Consider the following 14,315-nt stretch of genomic DNA (forward strand, 5'->3'; position numbering starts at 1 on the left):
CGTAGTTTCTCCTCTTTTGCCATTTCTATATACCTGCTTCTGTTCTTGCAGCTTTCTCCCCCATTAGTCATGGCAAAGACTGCATAATGTCATCATCCCAGCCAGGGCATTACATGAAAGCTGTTTTTTATATATATAAAAAGAGCTTGTAAAAGAGCAGCATTTGAAGAGGGAAAAAAATAACATCTGACACAATCTATCCAATATACCCTAGAGAAAGAGGCAGCGAAAGCGTCTAAAAATAGCATGTTTAATTCTAGAGCAGGGCAGAACAGGAGAATTCAACTTCTGTGTCATCATTATAGGCATATTACTAATAGCGTGGTTTAAATTGTGGGAATAATAAAGCAAATGAAATCTTAATGTGATTTTTTAAATCCCCAGTATTCCTTAGTGCTTGGAAAGTCCTTTATGCCCTCAAGGCAGTGGAGAACATTAGCTAATTACAGGAGAGAGAGGTAAAATATGCTGACTTTGGCTGCAATGTTATCCCAACTGCAGACTCCATAAAACAAAAGGTACACCATTCTGGCAGGAACTCAAAAGTGACAGCATCCTGGAACAAAATGATATACAGCTTGCCGTGAATAAAGGCACACTCAACATGGAAAAGCCGTGAATGTGTCATACCAGAATGGGAATTAAAAAACAAACAAACCATAACCTTTGCGAGATACTATGGCCTCTTTAATAATACACAATTATAGGTATCAGCCACTTTTGCATGCTATGGAATTCTGAGATGAGTTTGGTGAGACACTAGAACTCCCTTGCAAAGACTTCTAACCACTGCAAACTCCATGATTCCATATGATGTAGTATTAAAGTCGTAAAACTGTAGACCTGTGTCTAATCATGAGAGAAACAGAATATTAGCATTAGTCCAGACTAGAAGAAACATATTGGCCTCATTCCCACTTACAAATAAATCAGTTTGCGATCTGAATTGATGAATCGATTTGACAGTGGAGCATGGTTCACACTGCATTTGCCCCAATCACTTTTTCTTGTTGTAAAATAATCCATTTCTTGTTCTCATTTACCAATTATTCGATTCCAAAGGGACCCTCTTCAGTGGGTGATGGAAGCTACATTTGAAACTCTTCTGAGGAGCATTTGGTTGAGGAAAGTTATTTTTCTCTTGTTCTTGCTGTGTGCCTTCAGGTTGTTTCTGACTTAATGGCAACCCTATTGTGGGTGTTTTTTTGGCAAGATTTGTGCAGAGGATCTTTATCATTGCCTTTCCCTGAGGCTGAGAGCATGTGACTTGCCCAAGGTCACCCAGTGGGTTTTATGGCTAAGCAGGGAATTGAACCCTGGTCGCCAGAGTTGTAATCCAACACTCAAACCACAATGCCACACTGGCTCTCTACTCAGAGCTTATGTATTGTTTAGATTTCATCATATAGGCAGAAAGAAGAAAGAAACATTAACAATATCTTGGAATAAGCTAAACATACATTTTGTATGCTGTGCATCCCTTATGTCAAGATGGCAGCGCCTGTGTGGACAGGATGCCGCCATTAGGCCACTGCCATTACACACTAGGGTTCCGGACTGGTGTGATTGCTGCGCGGTCCAGAGCCCTAGTATCACCGCTACCACGCCACTTTTGGCCCATCTGTCTCGGGCCAATGTTATGTAATCTACCTTGGTTCCCATATTGGGAGAAAAGTAGGCTATGAATTAAATAAAAATAGGTAAGCACTACATAATTCCCATTTCAATTTTTTTTATTCAAAGAAAATGTATTTTTTCCAGACATGAAAAGAATGAACAAATTAATAATTGTAAACTTATACAAGCCAGGGAGACATAAACTAGTTGATTTTGTATATGCTCACCAACTTATCAGTGTAAACTAAGGATGATTTAAGACATCATGACAACAAATCAACTTCTCATGTAAAATGCAAAGTTCTACCTATACCACAAATTTGGTATTCATTTGTTGTTGTTTTTAAAGAAACAAATCCTGTCATTTTTTACCAATCAACATTCAGTTATTAAAATCTTCTGTTAGGGTTTGGAACCACAGATCATGTAGATGATACTATTTGGGCCCGTACAAGCTGCTTTGGGTCACTTTGGAGGCATACTGTTTAAATGGCACACACATCTTAAGAGGCCAGAAGCTGTGTCAAAGCTGTGCTCCAGTCCTTAGGAATGGACCGTGGGTTTGGCACAGCTTTCAGACTCTTAGGATGCATGCATCATTTACCTCCAAAGTGACCCGAAGCAGCTCATTTATTAGGAGTTGTCATGATGTGGTAGAATAACCATACCATCACACAATGTCCAATTACAGTTAACACAGAAAAGGGAAGATAAATCAAATCAGAAAGTGTTCCGTAACTTTATTTTTCTCAATAAAATTTGTAAATAACTAAGACCAAGCTGTGGTGCAGCTAGGTAATTTTAGACTCAAGATTTAAATGTTCTTTTGCAGCCACCCTCCCTTCTGTCACATGCATGACTTGTTACTTTCAAATGATCCATGACACCAGTTTGAGATTCTCCTGTCAGTTCCCCTGAGGCTGAACTTGGAATTGTTCCAAAGATCTGTTTCGATGGTGAGGGTTGCCGGATCAGAGATTTTAATCTTGTGAGTTATGATGCATTTTTACCTTTGTACTCTGACTACAGTCAATGACTGCAGTCAGTAACTTCATAGGCCAATCTCTGGAAAGTTTGGGTGGACACCATTCATCATATGTAAAAATACGGGCAACTAGAATCAAGTAAGTAGCTTCATCCACAGGAACCTGCACACCAAAACACATTTAGTCACAATTCCCATCAATTTAAGTGAAATTGAAATCCCAAGCAACTGCATTCATTTCAATTTATACTCAAAATGATTTCTTTAGACTTCGGCATAGCGTTGAAATGGCTCAATGTGGCAACAACTCTGAATCGTGTGCTTGAGCTCAGATGGCTCGGTTCCTTTTCATAAAAGGAGGAATAATTCAGGCTCCCACTTCTTTTTAACACGGGGGCTCTCTGTCCATTTAAGCATACATTACCCAGTGACAATTTGGTTACCTCACAGGTGGGCAAGGCCTTTTAAATTTTTCATATGAGCACTCACAAAATAGAAAGAGTAAACCTGCCATGAGTGTACTTTGCAGCTCCAAGAACATGTGGCCTTAGGTAGCAGTATTATACAACAGATACTGTTATGCTTAGAAGAAACACAGGAGCAAACCAGCCATAAGGACTGAAGAGTTAAAAATAATAAAGTTAAGAAAGATTAGAACAGGAAAAACTTCTCAAGGGAGGGAAAAAAAGAACCCTATTTGCAGGTGGTTGAGGGAGCAGGTTCTTGTGCTTATTTAACAAAATTGTGGAGGGAAAGTATCCAAATCTATAGGAATTATGGCCAAAATCCCATACTGATTAGAGTATATCCACTGAATTAATTTGCATATGGGGAACCAGCAGTGTAATGTTTTGAGTGCTGGACTACAACATTGAGGGACTAGGGTTCAAATCCTCGCTCTGCTATGAAACACCACTGGGTGACTGTGGCAAGTCACACTCTCAGCCTCAGAGGATGGCAATGGCCAACCCCCTCTGAAGAAATGTTCCAAGAAAAACCCATGATAGGTTCGCCTATACGTTGCCGTGAGAAATGACTTGAAGGCACGCAACGACAACGTATGTTTTGACTCAGCAAATTCCGCTTGATCCAGTGGATTTACAAAGGGGTATTGAAAAATTCTTGTCTCAACCCACTTTCCAAAATCTGAGCATAATTTTGTAGTTTGAGACTGTACTTTAGAACTGTAAACTGCCAATTTGCAGGATTGTAGTTCTAATTTCTGATTTTTTCCCCAGATCATTAATAGAACCATGTCAACAAAAACAGTGGAATTTTCAAGTGCTGAACTCCGGACCATCATGAAGCTTCCATTTCTACAGAAGACAACCCCAAACAAAATCCACCAGTGTACGATGCAAGCGCCCATCATACTCAACCATGAAGATGCATTGTGTCAACTTTCACCATGGCAATTTTGAGATCAAAGATGCAGCAAGGTCTGGGAAGCCTTCAGCAATGTCAGCACCTGAAATTGCCGAGTGTGTTCATGGCCTGATTTTGGCACATTGGCAAAAATCAGCTAAAACAGTCACTGAGACACTAGATATATCCCAAGAATGCATTGGGTTTATAACTCATGAGCAGTTGACCATGCAGAAGCCAAAATGTTTGAATGCCGACCAGAAATTGAATTCAGAAGATCCCTCCAAGTTGATTTTGGAGTATTTTGTGTGATCTAGTTGGGAGAAAAAATGGAACTCATCACGGTTGATTAAACATGGTTACATTACTATGATCCAGAGGCCAAACAGCAGTTCTTGTAATGGCAGCACTCAGATTTCTCCATGGCTGAAGAAATTCAAGATTGAAAGGTCAGCAGGAAAAGACGTAGCCAGAGTTTTGGGGGGTAAGGAAGATATTTTGATGAGTATCTTCAGAAAGTATCTGTCAGTTAATGCAGAATACCACTCTAATTTGCTGTGATGATTAAAAGAGGTGCTGAAGGAAAAACAGTGAGGGAAGCTGCAGAAAGGTGTCATCTTTTTACAAGACAAGGCACTTGCTCACAGAGCTGGCAAGATGATGGACCTTTTGAAGAATCTGGGCTTTGAGTGCATTCACAATCCACTCTACTTACCAGATCTCACTCCGTCTGATGATGTCATGTTTCCATACATTAAAGAATTTGAAAGAAATGAAGTTTTCAAATGATTCAGAGGTGATAGCGGCAGAGCAATATTTGAATAACCAAACATCTTTTTTAAGGGTTAAAGAAACTTGAGAAATGGCATGCCAAATGCATCAAACTTTGGGATGAATATGTAGAATAGCATGTAAGGTTCATGGTTCTAGGTCATTCCCTTCTTAGACTGGGTGAGAATTTTTCACTATACCCTCGTACTCTGGTTGAGACCAATAAATGGATTTAAGCATATTCTGTTCAGGGAGAAAATCTGAGTTGACTCTGCATAATCTGACTGCTAGAAGTAAGGAAACATTATGCTAACACCAGAATTTCGCCATCCTGGCTCTACCATTTATAACATTTATTTTTGAAATTTAATTCTATGATTTCTGATGCTTTATTTTACTTGCATACCCCTTGATAGGACAGGCAAATATAAACTTGATAGCCCACTACAGGATCTGTGTACAGATAGGTATCTGGCACCATATACTCCCCCCCCACCCCAAAATTAAGCTACATATAATGTAAAGAAGCATTTACTGTCAAGACAACATAATCTGGCAAGCCATTTCAGTGAAGGTGAGGCTTGGAACCAATGCCAATGGTTTTGGGTGTGAGGTGTTTCAAAACAAATGGTTTACATTAACATCTCAAGGATTCCTTTTAAAATCTTAGTCCTGAGATTTAACACATAATTTTCATCCCGCTTTGATAAAATAGTTTTATTATATACATATTTTTGGCGGCTTTACAGTCCTTTTAAGAAAAGTAGTCATGTAAAATGTATGGCCAGAATATGAAGGAGACATTCTGAAAGCACACCAAAACTCCTGAGATCCTCCTTTCATTCAAGACCTCCCCATGTCCCCTGCAAACTCCTCCATTCAGTAAGAAGACCCTCCAGAAGTGCCTCTGGCAGAGCATGAGAAGCTGCAGTCTAACTTTGGTCACCAGATCTTCTGAGGCTCAGACACTGAGATTCAGGTGGTTGAACCTGGGACTTGGAGGTGGTACCTGCCGATGACAGAGGATAGGACTTAGCAAGTCAGGAACAAGAGATTGGTGGACATCTGTAGGGCGAACAGCAAAAATTCTCAAGCCAAAAAGAAAATGGCTGGTCTATTTAATTATGAGCCCACCACCCAATATTTTACTCTTTCCCAGATAATCTTGAGGTGTCAGCTAAGACCAACAGAGTGGTTCCACTGCTGTAACTTGCTTTTGCCAGAACTGTTGGTCTAGAAGGCTGGGGAAATGCTACAACCTGGTTTTGAAGCAGGAGGGAAGGCTGCAAGGGAAGAAATTTCTGGCATTCTAACAGAACTCTATCAGTGAAACGTTGGATAGAGTTAGCCTAAAACCCCAACATCTAAAATCTGCAACTTGGCAAACCTAGTCAGAGCTGTGATGAAAGGTCAACTTTATCATCAAGTCAAAATAGAAACTAGGTACAGTCTAATGACACACGAAAGTGTTTCAGGTATATGCAGCAATTTTTGGATTCTGATGTACTTCTTTAAATTCTGAATATGCCCTACTCCATAGGCTGGGTAATATAACAACTTAAAAACATACACACAAAAACAATGCATAAAAATATTTTTATAACCAAAAATACCATAGTCTCCCCAACATTCATTATTTATCAAGCATATACAAATGAGAACTTTTAACAGTCACAGGGGAGGCATATACACAAGTAAGCACTGTAGACCTTTTTACACATTGAACAACTTTTCCAAGACTTATACTCTTAAGCCCTTTGCTTTACAAAAAATAACATTAGTCTCCATTCTAGTTTTAAAGAAAAATATATATAGCTACTGAAACTCTCTTTTAAATATAGCTATTTTCTTTTCTTTTTTTAAAAAAAATCACTCTGGTTGTGTACACTATTTACAACAAAACAAAACAAAACCCAAGACTCATGCACATATCCAAAAGACATCTCAAAGTTTAGACAGTTTGTGCCCTTGAGGATTGTGAAGAAAAATGGGACTGTCAATGAATGGAACAGCACATGAATATGGAGAACTATTCAGTGACTGCCTTAAACATACCAATCTACTGTATATACTCATGTATAAGTCTAAAGTCAAAAAAATTGACCTAAAAAACCTGGGCCAACTTATCTAAGGGTCAATGTAAGTACTGTACTTTAACTTTTATCAAAAAAAGGAACCATCCCCTGGTGAAAGGTAAGAGCTTAATCCCTTTTTAGAGCACCTAAAAAAAGCACTGACCCCTTCCACAATCTCATCCATCCAGTCTTTAGGCTGAGCACAGGATTATGCCTGTCAAAAATTTTAAAGTTCTTTAACATCATTTATTCTTTGCTTCATCCTTTACATGCTTTGTTACCTCGACCCATCCACAGGTCATATCAAAAGCCATAATTTTGGCCCCAAAACCTGCCTTCGACTTATACATGAAGTTGACTTATAGCCGGGTATATACAGTATTTAAACAAAGAAGTTCGTAAGATGTTAAGAACACACACAGCTATGCATATCTGCATTTATATACCATTTTAAAAACATGAATTGGCACATTAGGTAGGTAGAAAGGGCACTCTTCCCTGTAAAAATAGGCTAGCTTGAAATTTGTCAATGATAAATCACCATTTAAAACAAAGTTATTTTGAAAAAGAAATCTTTGCCTTAAAACCATCATAAAGTAACTTTGTTATAAAACTTAGCAGTTTAAGAACTTTTGTTTTAAAAATCATTCTGTATCAGGCAGAATATCAAATGACAGGCACTAATATTTAACCAGCTACTACAGCTCACACAAAAACAGTGTGCTAACAGCCAGTGGTATATACCACAGTATAAACATCCAGTCTTGTGAATGCCTGGTTGAAAGACTTTCCCACAGACATTTTCTACTGAACAATCCAACTGGATCTTATGTTGATGATAATGGAAACTATTTTATATGATTGGGTATATACATTGTAAATTCTCATCTGGGACATAGTTATAAAACAATTCTGTATTTAAATAAGTATTTAAATAAACCCATTTATTTTAAATAAGCTAATAAAAATAAAAACGAACAACAGTGATTTATTTATATAAACCTATAAGATAGTATTTCTTAATACAAGATTTGGAAATCTATTTGGACTTAAATTTGCAGGACCATGTTTCAGACATTTTGTCTTACCTAATTTTAATCTGCTCATTAGGAATTCTATTCAATACTTTCACAGAAACAGGGAGTGTAATTAGTGCTTTCCTTCCCCAAACTGCTGTGTTCAATTTCAATGACAATCTAAGGTTAGAAATAGTGCTTTTGTGCAGCATTCTAGATTAACAGGCAAAAGAAACTGTAGGTCAGCCTTCCTTCTTGGGGGAGGATGAATGATTAAAAAAGAAAACATCTCTTTTTTCATAGAATCATGGAGTTGGAAGAGACCGCAAGGGCCATCCAGTCCAACCCCATTCTGCCATGCAGGAAATTTCAATCAAAGCATCCCCGACAGATGGTCATCCAGCCTCTGCTTGAAGACCTCCAAGGAAGGAGACTCCACTACACTCCGAGGGAGTTTGTTCCACTGTCCACACTGGCCTCTTTCCATAACAATAATCTCTGAGGATGGTATCCACAGTAGCAGAGATGAAACTAACAGGTGATTCATTTTGCAAGTTTGTACTTCCATCTAGAACTAGTGCAAACTTACATATATTTAGTAAGAAATTATTCCACCTGTGTTCATTAGGATTTACTCCTCCAAAATGTGTGCGCAGCACTACAGTCTTAAATCTTGATTTTCAGTGTTATCGTAGTATTTTTGGTAGTTATAAACTGCAAGTTACTTAAAATACATATTCCCTTTAATATGACCATGGAGATGGGCTGACTGATTGGGATCCAAAGATCCCACTGTGAGACCTGAAGGCATGTTTGCTAATGCAGCGAGCTTGTTCCCATTTCCCAATCTGTTGTCCCTCTGAAACTGGCTTCAGATGATCAGGGATTCTCCAGAGCAGCTAGGTGCATGTGGAGGGCTGCTGATGGTGACAAAGTGGTGATCCTCACATGTGAGCAGCATTGACTTCTGCTCATACACCAGGATGTCTGGATCCAAGTCACTGCTGGGTGTGTTCTTTGTCAGCTGGATAAGAAAAGTGAATCCTATCAACAAGGCAGACATATTCACTTTTTCAATGTAGTGCACTATATTTACTAGAGTAATAATGCAAATTTAAACCCATTATATCTCTAAGAAGGATTCATGGAATCTTATTAAACAGGGCCTTTAGTGCTTTTGATAAACACAAATGCATGTTTTATAACTTACATAATAAAATAGTGCAATGTTAAGTTTGCTCACAGAGCAGCAACAAGAACAGGTGTCTTCAAAGGTATCTCAGCCTATTGTTGAATCATGGGTTTGTTCTATTTCTAGCTCTGGGGCATCAAAAACTGAACATCCCACACCACCCTGCACTGACTACCTCTTTGTAGAGCAAGGCAGAATTGAACTTAACATCATCTGGGCAGAACCTCATTTCACAGTGCAAAGTAAACTCTCATCTCCCCTCCCCTCCCATTTCTTTACTTTGGAAGAAGACCTTGCAGTGCCTCTCTTTTTTTCAGGAATGCCCATGATGGTGGCAGGATTCAAAAATGTCCTCTTGGACTTCCTTGTCACCTTTAGTTTTTTAGCATCCAATTTTTCTTTCTTAAGGTGCTTTCCTACACTATTTTTCTTTCTTTGATACCTGCATGTGGATGAGGCAGAGGATTTTGAGGTACAAGAAGAAATCCTGATCCTCCCCCTCTTTTGCTGGGCTGTAGTCCTGGGTGAACGTTTCCTACTGCCTCTCCTAATAGGACTACATCTGACAAAAGCTGACCCTGAAGCTTTTTTGGAAATCCCTGGTTCTCGACTATTGCCTTTTTTCCTCCGCCACTTTTTCTTTGGATTATCCCTTTCCAAACCGTCAGCCATGCGTGACCTCAAAGGAGTTAATCGAAAGTCACCTTCCTGCTGTGATTGGTGAGAGTTCAAAGGTGAGAGGACTACATTTTTATATGATTTCTCTGAATTGTTACATACCAGGCATTCAGAACTCTCTGTAGAAACTGAGGATCCATCTGTCTTATGACTTGAATTCATATCATTCTCTTTAACTGTGTGGAGCAGGAAAGATGCCGATGAACCGTGGAAATCTGTTGAATTGAAGGACTTTGGCATTATGCATTCAAACTCTGAATCAGCTTGTTTCTTCTGGTTTGCATCAACACTGAGACTTTTAAAAAGCTGCCGAATGTGTGGAGGATTCCTTGACTTTTCCCCAGCCATGTTTTTGGGAGGAGTTTTTAAAACTCGATTCGTCAATGGGTCATAATACCTAATAGAATTTTGTTTGTATTTGTACCTTACAGAGTCTTTACTATCAGTGGAGTGCTGGTTTCTTCTCACTTTGGGAATGTCATCAACTTTGCTTCTAAACTGTTTAATCTCTGGACAAGAAAGAACATAGACCACTGTTTGGGGCTGTACAGGGCTCATAATTTTGGTATAAGATTCAGGAAGTTTGAGGGCACACAGCCTTGTTTTCATGGTAGGTGTCTTCTCATTCTCAGACCATACAGGGCTCCCTTTCTGATCTGGTGGATCACAGTCCTTTCTAATTATTTTTTGTTTTACTATTGGATAGTGAACTAAGCTGGTTTGTGTGCCATGGCTAACCTTGACTACTTGGCATCTTGAAGCAAGACGCCACGTTCTTTTTTTAGGTCTCTTTGATGTTTCTGGAACAGGTTGTGTTTCTGAGATTACAGATGGGTTGCTGAAGTCAGAGGCAACACTTAACACATCAGTAAATTCTGGAAGCCCTTTTGCTGACACAGCCTCTGTTTTGTTAGCTGCATCTGCATTGATTCCTCCTTCCTCCTGCTTTTTCTTTCTAGCCCTCCTCTTTGCACAATTAGCCAAGGACTCAGAATCAAAGTGACAGCGGAAGCGACCTTCCCTGAAATCCCGCACTAGGGCTTCAATTTTCATATCATCTTCATACATGATCTGGGACCACGTCTTTCCTACAAAGGAAGGAGGCACATGGGGTAGAGCTGGAAGGACTGGTTCATTCTTCTGAGCCGACACATCTTTGACTGCTTCTGTTTCCTGCTGCAGTGAGCCACTCTTAAGAATGGAACTGAGCTGGGTACCATAGTTCTCATCTTGGAGATTTACTTGAACCTCTTTGAGGAGTTCTAAACTTTTAACTGTTGCTTTGGGCAGCACTGTTCCTGATTGAACAGCCGGAACAGCTGCATCACAATCAAAACTTATGTCTGAACCATGTGCACTATTGTGATCAAGAAGTGTCAGAATATTTACACAGGAATTAGTATCATCATCTCTGGAAGGCAACTCACTGGGGACAGTTTTATCACAACATTTCAGAAGGATTTCTTCAGATGTTTCACCTACAGTTTCAGCATTTCCATCCAACTTACTTTCTTTATTTCCTGACACTTGGGAATCTGCTTGAAAAGCCGGGGAACTACTGGTACCCACAGGATTGCTGGTGTTCCTGAGACTGATGTCAGAAATCTGTGTTTCATCCTGAGGTTGCAAGTCATCTTGTTTCAAAAAAAGCTGACCTGAGATTAAAGAGTTGCCTTGATTACAGACAGGACTCTCTTGTGAAAGTGGAACAGTTTTTGACTGTGTTGACTTTAAAACAACATTCAAACTTGGATTGAATACTCCCTCTTCATTGCATATGTCATGGTTACTCTGTTCACACCTGTTACTGGAAACAGATTCTGGTACTACTGGATACTGAATATTTTTTGAAAGTCTATGTGGAGTGGATGGAGAGTGGTTAACGGGTACTGGATCAGTTAAGAGGTTCACAGATGTAAATGAGACTTTATGATTACTACTTTCGGACAGAGCACCTTCCACTGGAACAATGTCTTTTGTACTGCAAGGGATCGCCAAAGGCTTTTCTGAATTTCCTAGACTGTGTTCTTGTCCTCCTTCCAGCTTCTTTAGAGGCGTGACTGCCATAGAAGCCTTCTTCAGTTCTTCCTGTGATCTCTGAGTAACAAGGCAGCCTGACTCAGCAGTGAATCCACTGTCACTGTTTGGCTCTTCCTCTCTGCTTGCAGTTCTCTCTTTTTCCATTACATCTAATGAAAGAAGAGCCTCATCTCCAGGAAGCTGGGAGCTGGTGAATGGCATGTCATCATAAGTCGGTCTGGGGAAGGGGGAAAGCCACATAAATATTTTAAATGCACTTAACACTAAATTAGAATTTGCAGCTAAAAGTTTAAGAACTAAAAGAGTTAATAAAATGGAGAAGACCAATAGCAGTACAAACAGTATAACAGATATAAGCTAAAGTAGACCATCAACAAAAGTGCTCTCTTACAAACTATTCCATAGCTTACAGGCATGAACTCTGAATCTCATCATCAATAATGTTTGTTTAAACTCCATTAAGGTAACTGTAGAAGGGTGGAGGAAAGCTTTGAAATTCTGCTGCATAGGAGAGACTGCAGCACTATTCCCAGAACTATGCCTTCTGCCAAGAACTTCACCACAATGATTAACACTGTTCTGAACTCCTTGAAGACCAGGGAAGCATCTTTGGTGACAGCACAAGTAAAAGAACACAAGCTTTCATTCTGACAGCCATAGTTATAGTAGCAACTCTTGCTGCAGGAAAGCTTCATGTAATAAAATAGATAATTGTGATTGACAAGAGCATGCTCAGGAGAAATAAAGCATGCCTGATAAGTCTTTACATTATAAAATTAAGCCTCCAGACCCTGAAAATTTTCTGTCTTTCAGATTCAGGTATTTGATAAACTATATTGTTGAATGAAATGTTAGCTTTTGAAGAAGGCTCCAAAGAATGTTATATATGTTTTGCTAGCATCCTGAAGTTGAAGAACTGATACACTGTCTTTTCCAAAAGGAAAACTGCAGCAGCATGAAACAGCAGTCTTCAGAAATACTCTCCCTGCCATCAATATAGCACGTAACATAAAACCCTCTACACCAGCTTTGATAAATAATACATCAGGTACCAGAGCAAAGTACTATTTTAGTCAGCGCTCATTAGAATGACCTACTCCCTAGCTCATGGCTGTTGCATGTGAGTGATGTGATTATAGTGATTATAGCTAATCCAGAATAGTTGGGTGTTTCTTTCACTCCAGAATTGATTATTAAGAAAGACCAATGATAATCTCATGCCCAGATAGGATTTTGCCACAGATTTTAAAAGTTTTTTTTAAAGGGTGTGTGTGTGTGAATCTGTGTTTCCACAGACACAGAAGATTGCTTTGCTTGAGCTCAGCATTAAATTAGCCTCTAAACCACACTTGCACAACTTGTGTCTTACCACTGTGAATATAACCTATGAGCCAAAGGTTTTTCTGACATTCCTAGTTTTGTGCAGGAACAAATGTGAGAGAAGCATGACTAGACACAGCAACCAATGCAGATTTCTGGCCAGGAGCCTCACTCAGGCTTTGGAGGGAGGGAAGAGGATATAATAATACCTTCACTCCAGATCAGCTGTCAGGCATCCAATAAAACTCCAAGAGAACACTCCCCATTGGGACTGTATCCCGTTCTTAAACATGACTTCCAACTAACACTCACTTGAGACTTGGTTAAGGGAGGACATAGCAGCCACCACTATATAGCTGCAGCCTCAGTCCCTGGAGCTCAGCGAACAAGTGAGTGAGCATTTTGTAGGGGAGACCCAGAGTTCTGTTTCAGTGCCTACTTCAGACTGCTGAATATGGACAGTGAGGGAGCTGCTGCAGTCACCTACAACAGTTGTGGCATTTGCCAAAGGAGGTGAGCAGCTTCACCTGCAGCAAGTGCAAGTTGGTTGCCCTGCAGGAAGAGAAGGTTCAGCAACTTCAGGCCCATTTATCCACCCTTCAGCATATAAGGAAGCATGAGGACAGAGCAGAACAGACTGTCCTGGTTGAGGGCTACAGAGGGGATGTCTCTCAGGAGGAGGTCACCTCCCATACACAGGAGGCAGACATTTGGAGGAAGGTGACACATAGAAGTAGAACAACCAGGGATCATTCTGTCTGTTTTGAGCTGCAGAATCGATTCAAAGTTTTCTCCTCTATCAGTGATGATGAGGGGCAGCAAGAAGAGCAGTAGCATCAATCCTCAGAGAATGTGCACAAGACCTAGAAGGTTTAGCACGTGGAATGGCTTCTGCCAAATTTTGGAAGAGGCATGTGGTGATGGTAGGGGACTCCCTGCTGAGGAGAGCAGAAACAGTCATTTGCAAGCCTGACAAGATGTCTCAAAAGATGTACTGACTTCCTGGGGCAAAAACCCATGTTGCAACCAAGAACCTGACAAGACTCATCAAGCCCACTGACCTTTGCCACTTCCGTTTGATTCACATGAGAATCAATGACTGCAAGGCATGGTCATCAGAATATCATATGGGATTATAAGGCTCTAGGTAGGAAGTTGAAGAGCCTGGATGCACAGGTTGCCATTTCATTTCTTCTCCCAGTTGAAGGGCATGGCCCAGGAAGGGAAAGAAGAATAGTAGTGATGAACAACTGGCT

At 39.9% G+C, this 14,315-nt stretch overlaps 1 protein-coding gene across 8 annotated transcripts in view; it reads right to left on the minus strand.

Annotated features, from left to right (window-relative positions):
• Nucleotides 1-1,763: 1,763 nt before the first annotated feature.
• Nucleotides 1,764-14,315, minus strand: part of ZDBF2 (zinc finger DBF-type containing 2) — a 31,905-nt gene continuing 19,353 nt past the window's right edge. For 5 of the 8 annotated variants that reach the window (XM_089519324.1, XM_089519327.1, XM_089519325.1 and 2 more), the window contains one exon: nt 8,795-11,956. In XM_089519324.1, coding sequence (XP_089375450.1) covers nt 9,247-11,956 — 2,710 coding nt within the window. In that variant the 3' untranslated portion in view covers nt 8,795-9,246. Of the gene's footprint in view, nt 11,957-14,315 lie in introns of all 8 variants that reach the window. The other 3 variants (XM_089519331.1, XM_089519330.1, XM_089519332.1) reach the window with 3 other exon arrangements.

The sequence above is a fragment of the Sceloporus occidentalis genome, unplaced genomic scaffold (assembly GCF_023333645.1).
Source record: "Sceloporus occidentalis isolate IW3139 unplaced genomic scaffold, rSceOcc1.0.p SCAF_4, whole genome shotgun sequence".
Lineage (NCBI taxonomy): Eukaryota > Metazoa > Chordata > Lepidosauria > Squamata > Phrynosomatidae > Sceloporus > Sceloporus occidentalis.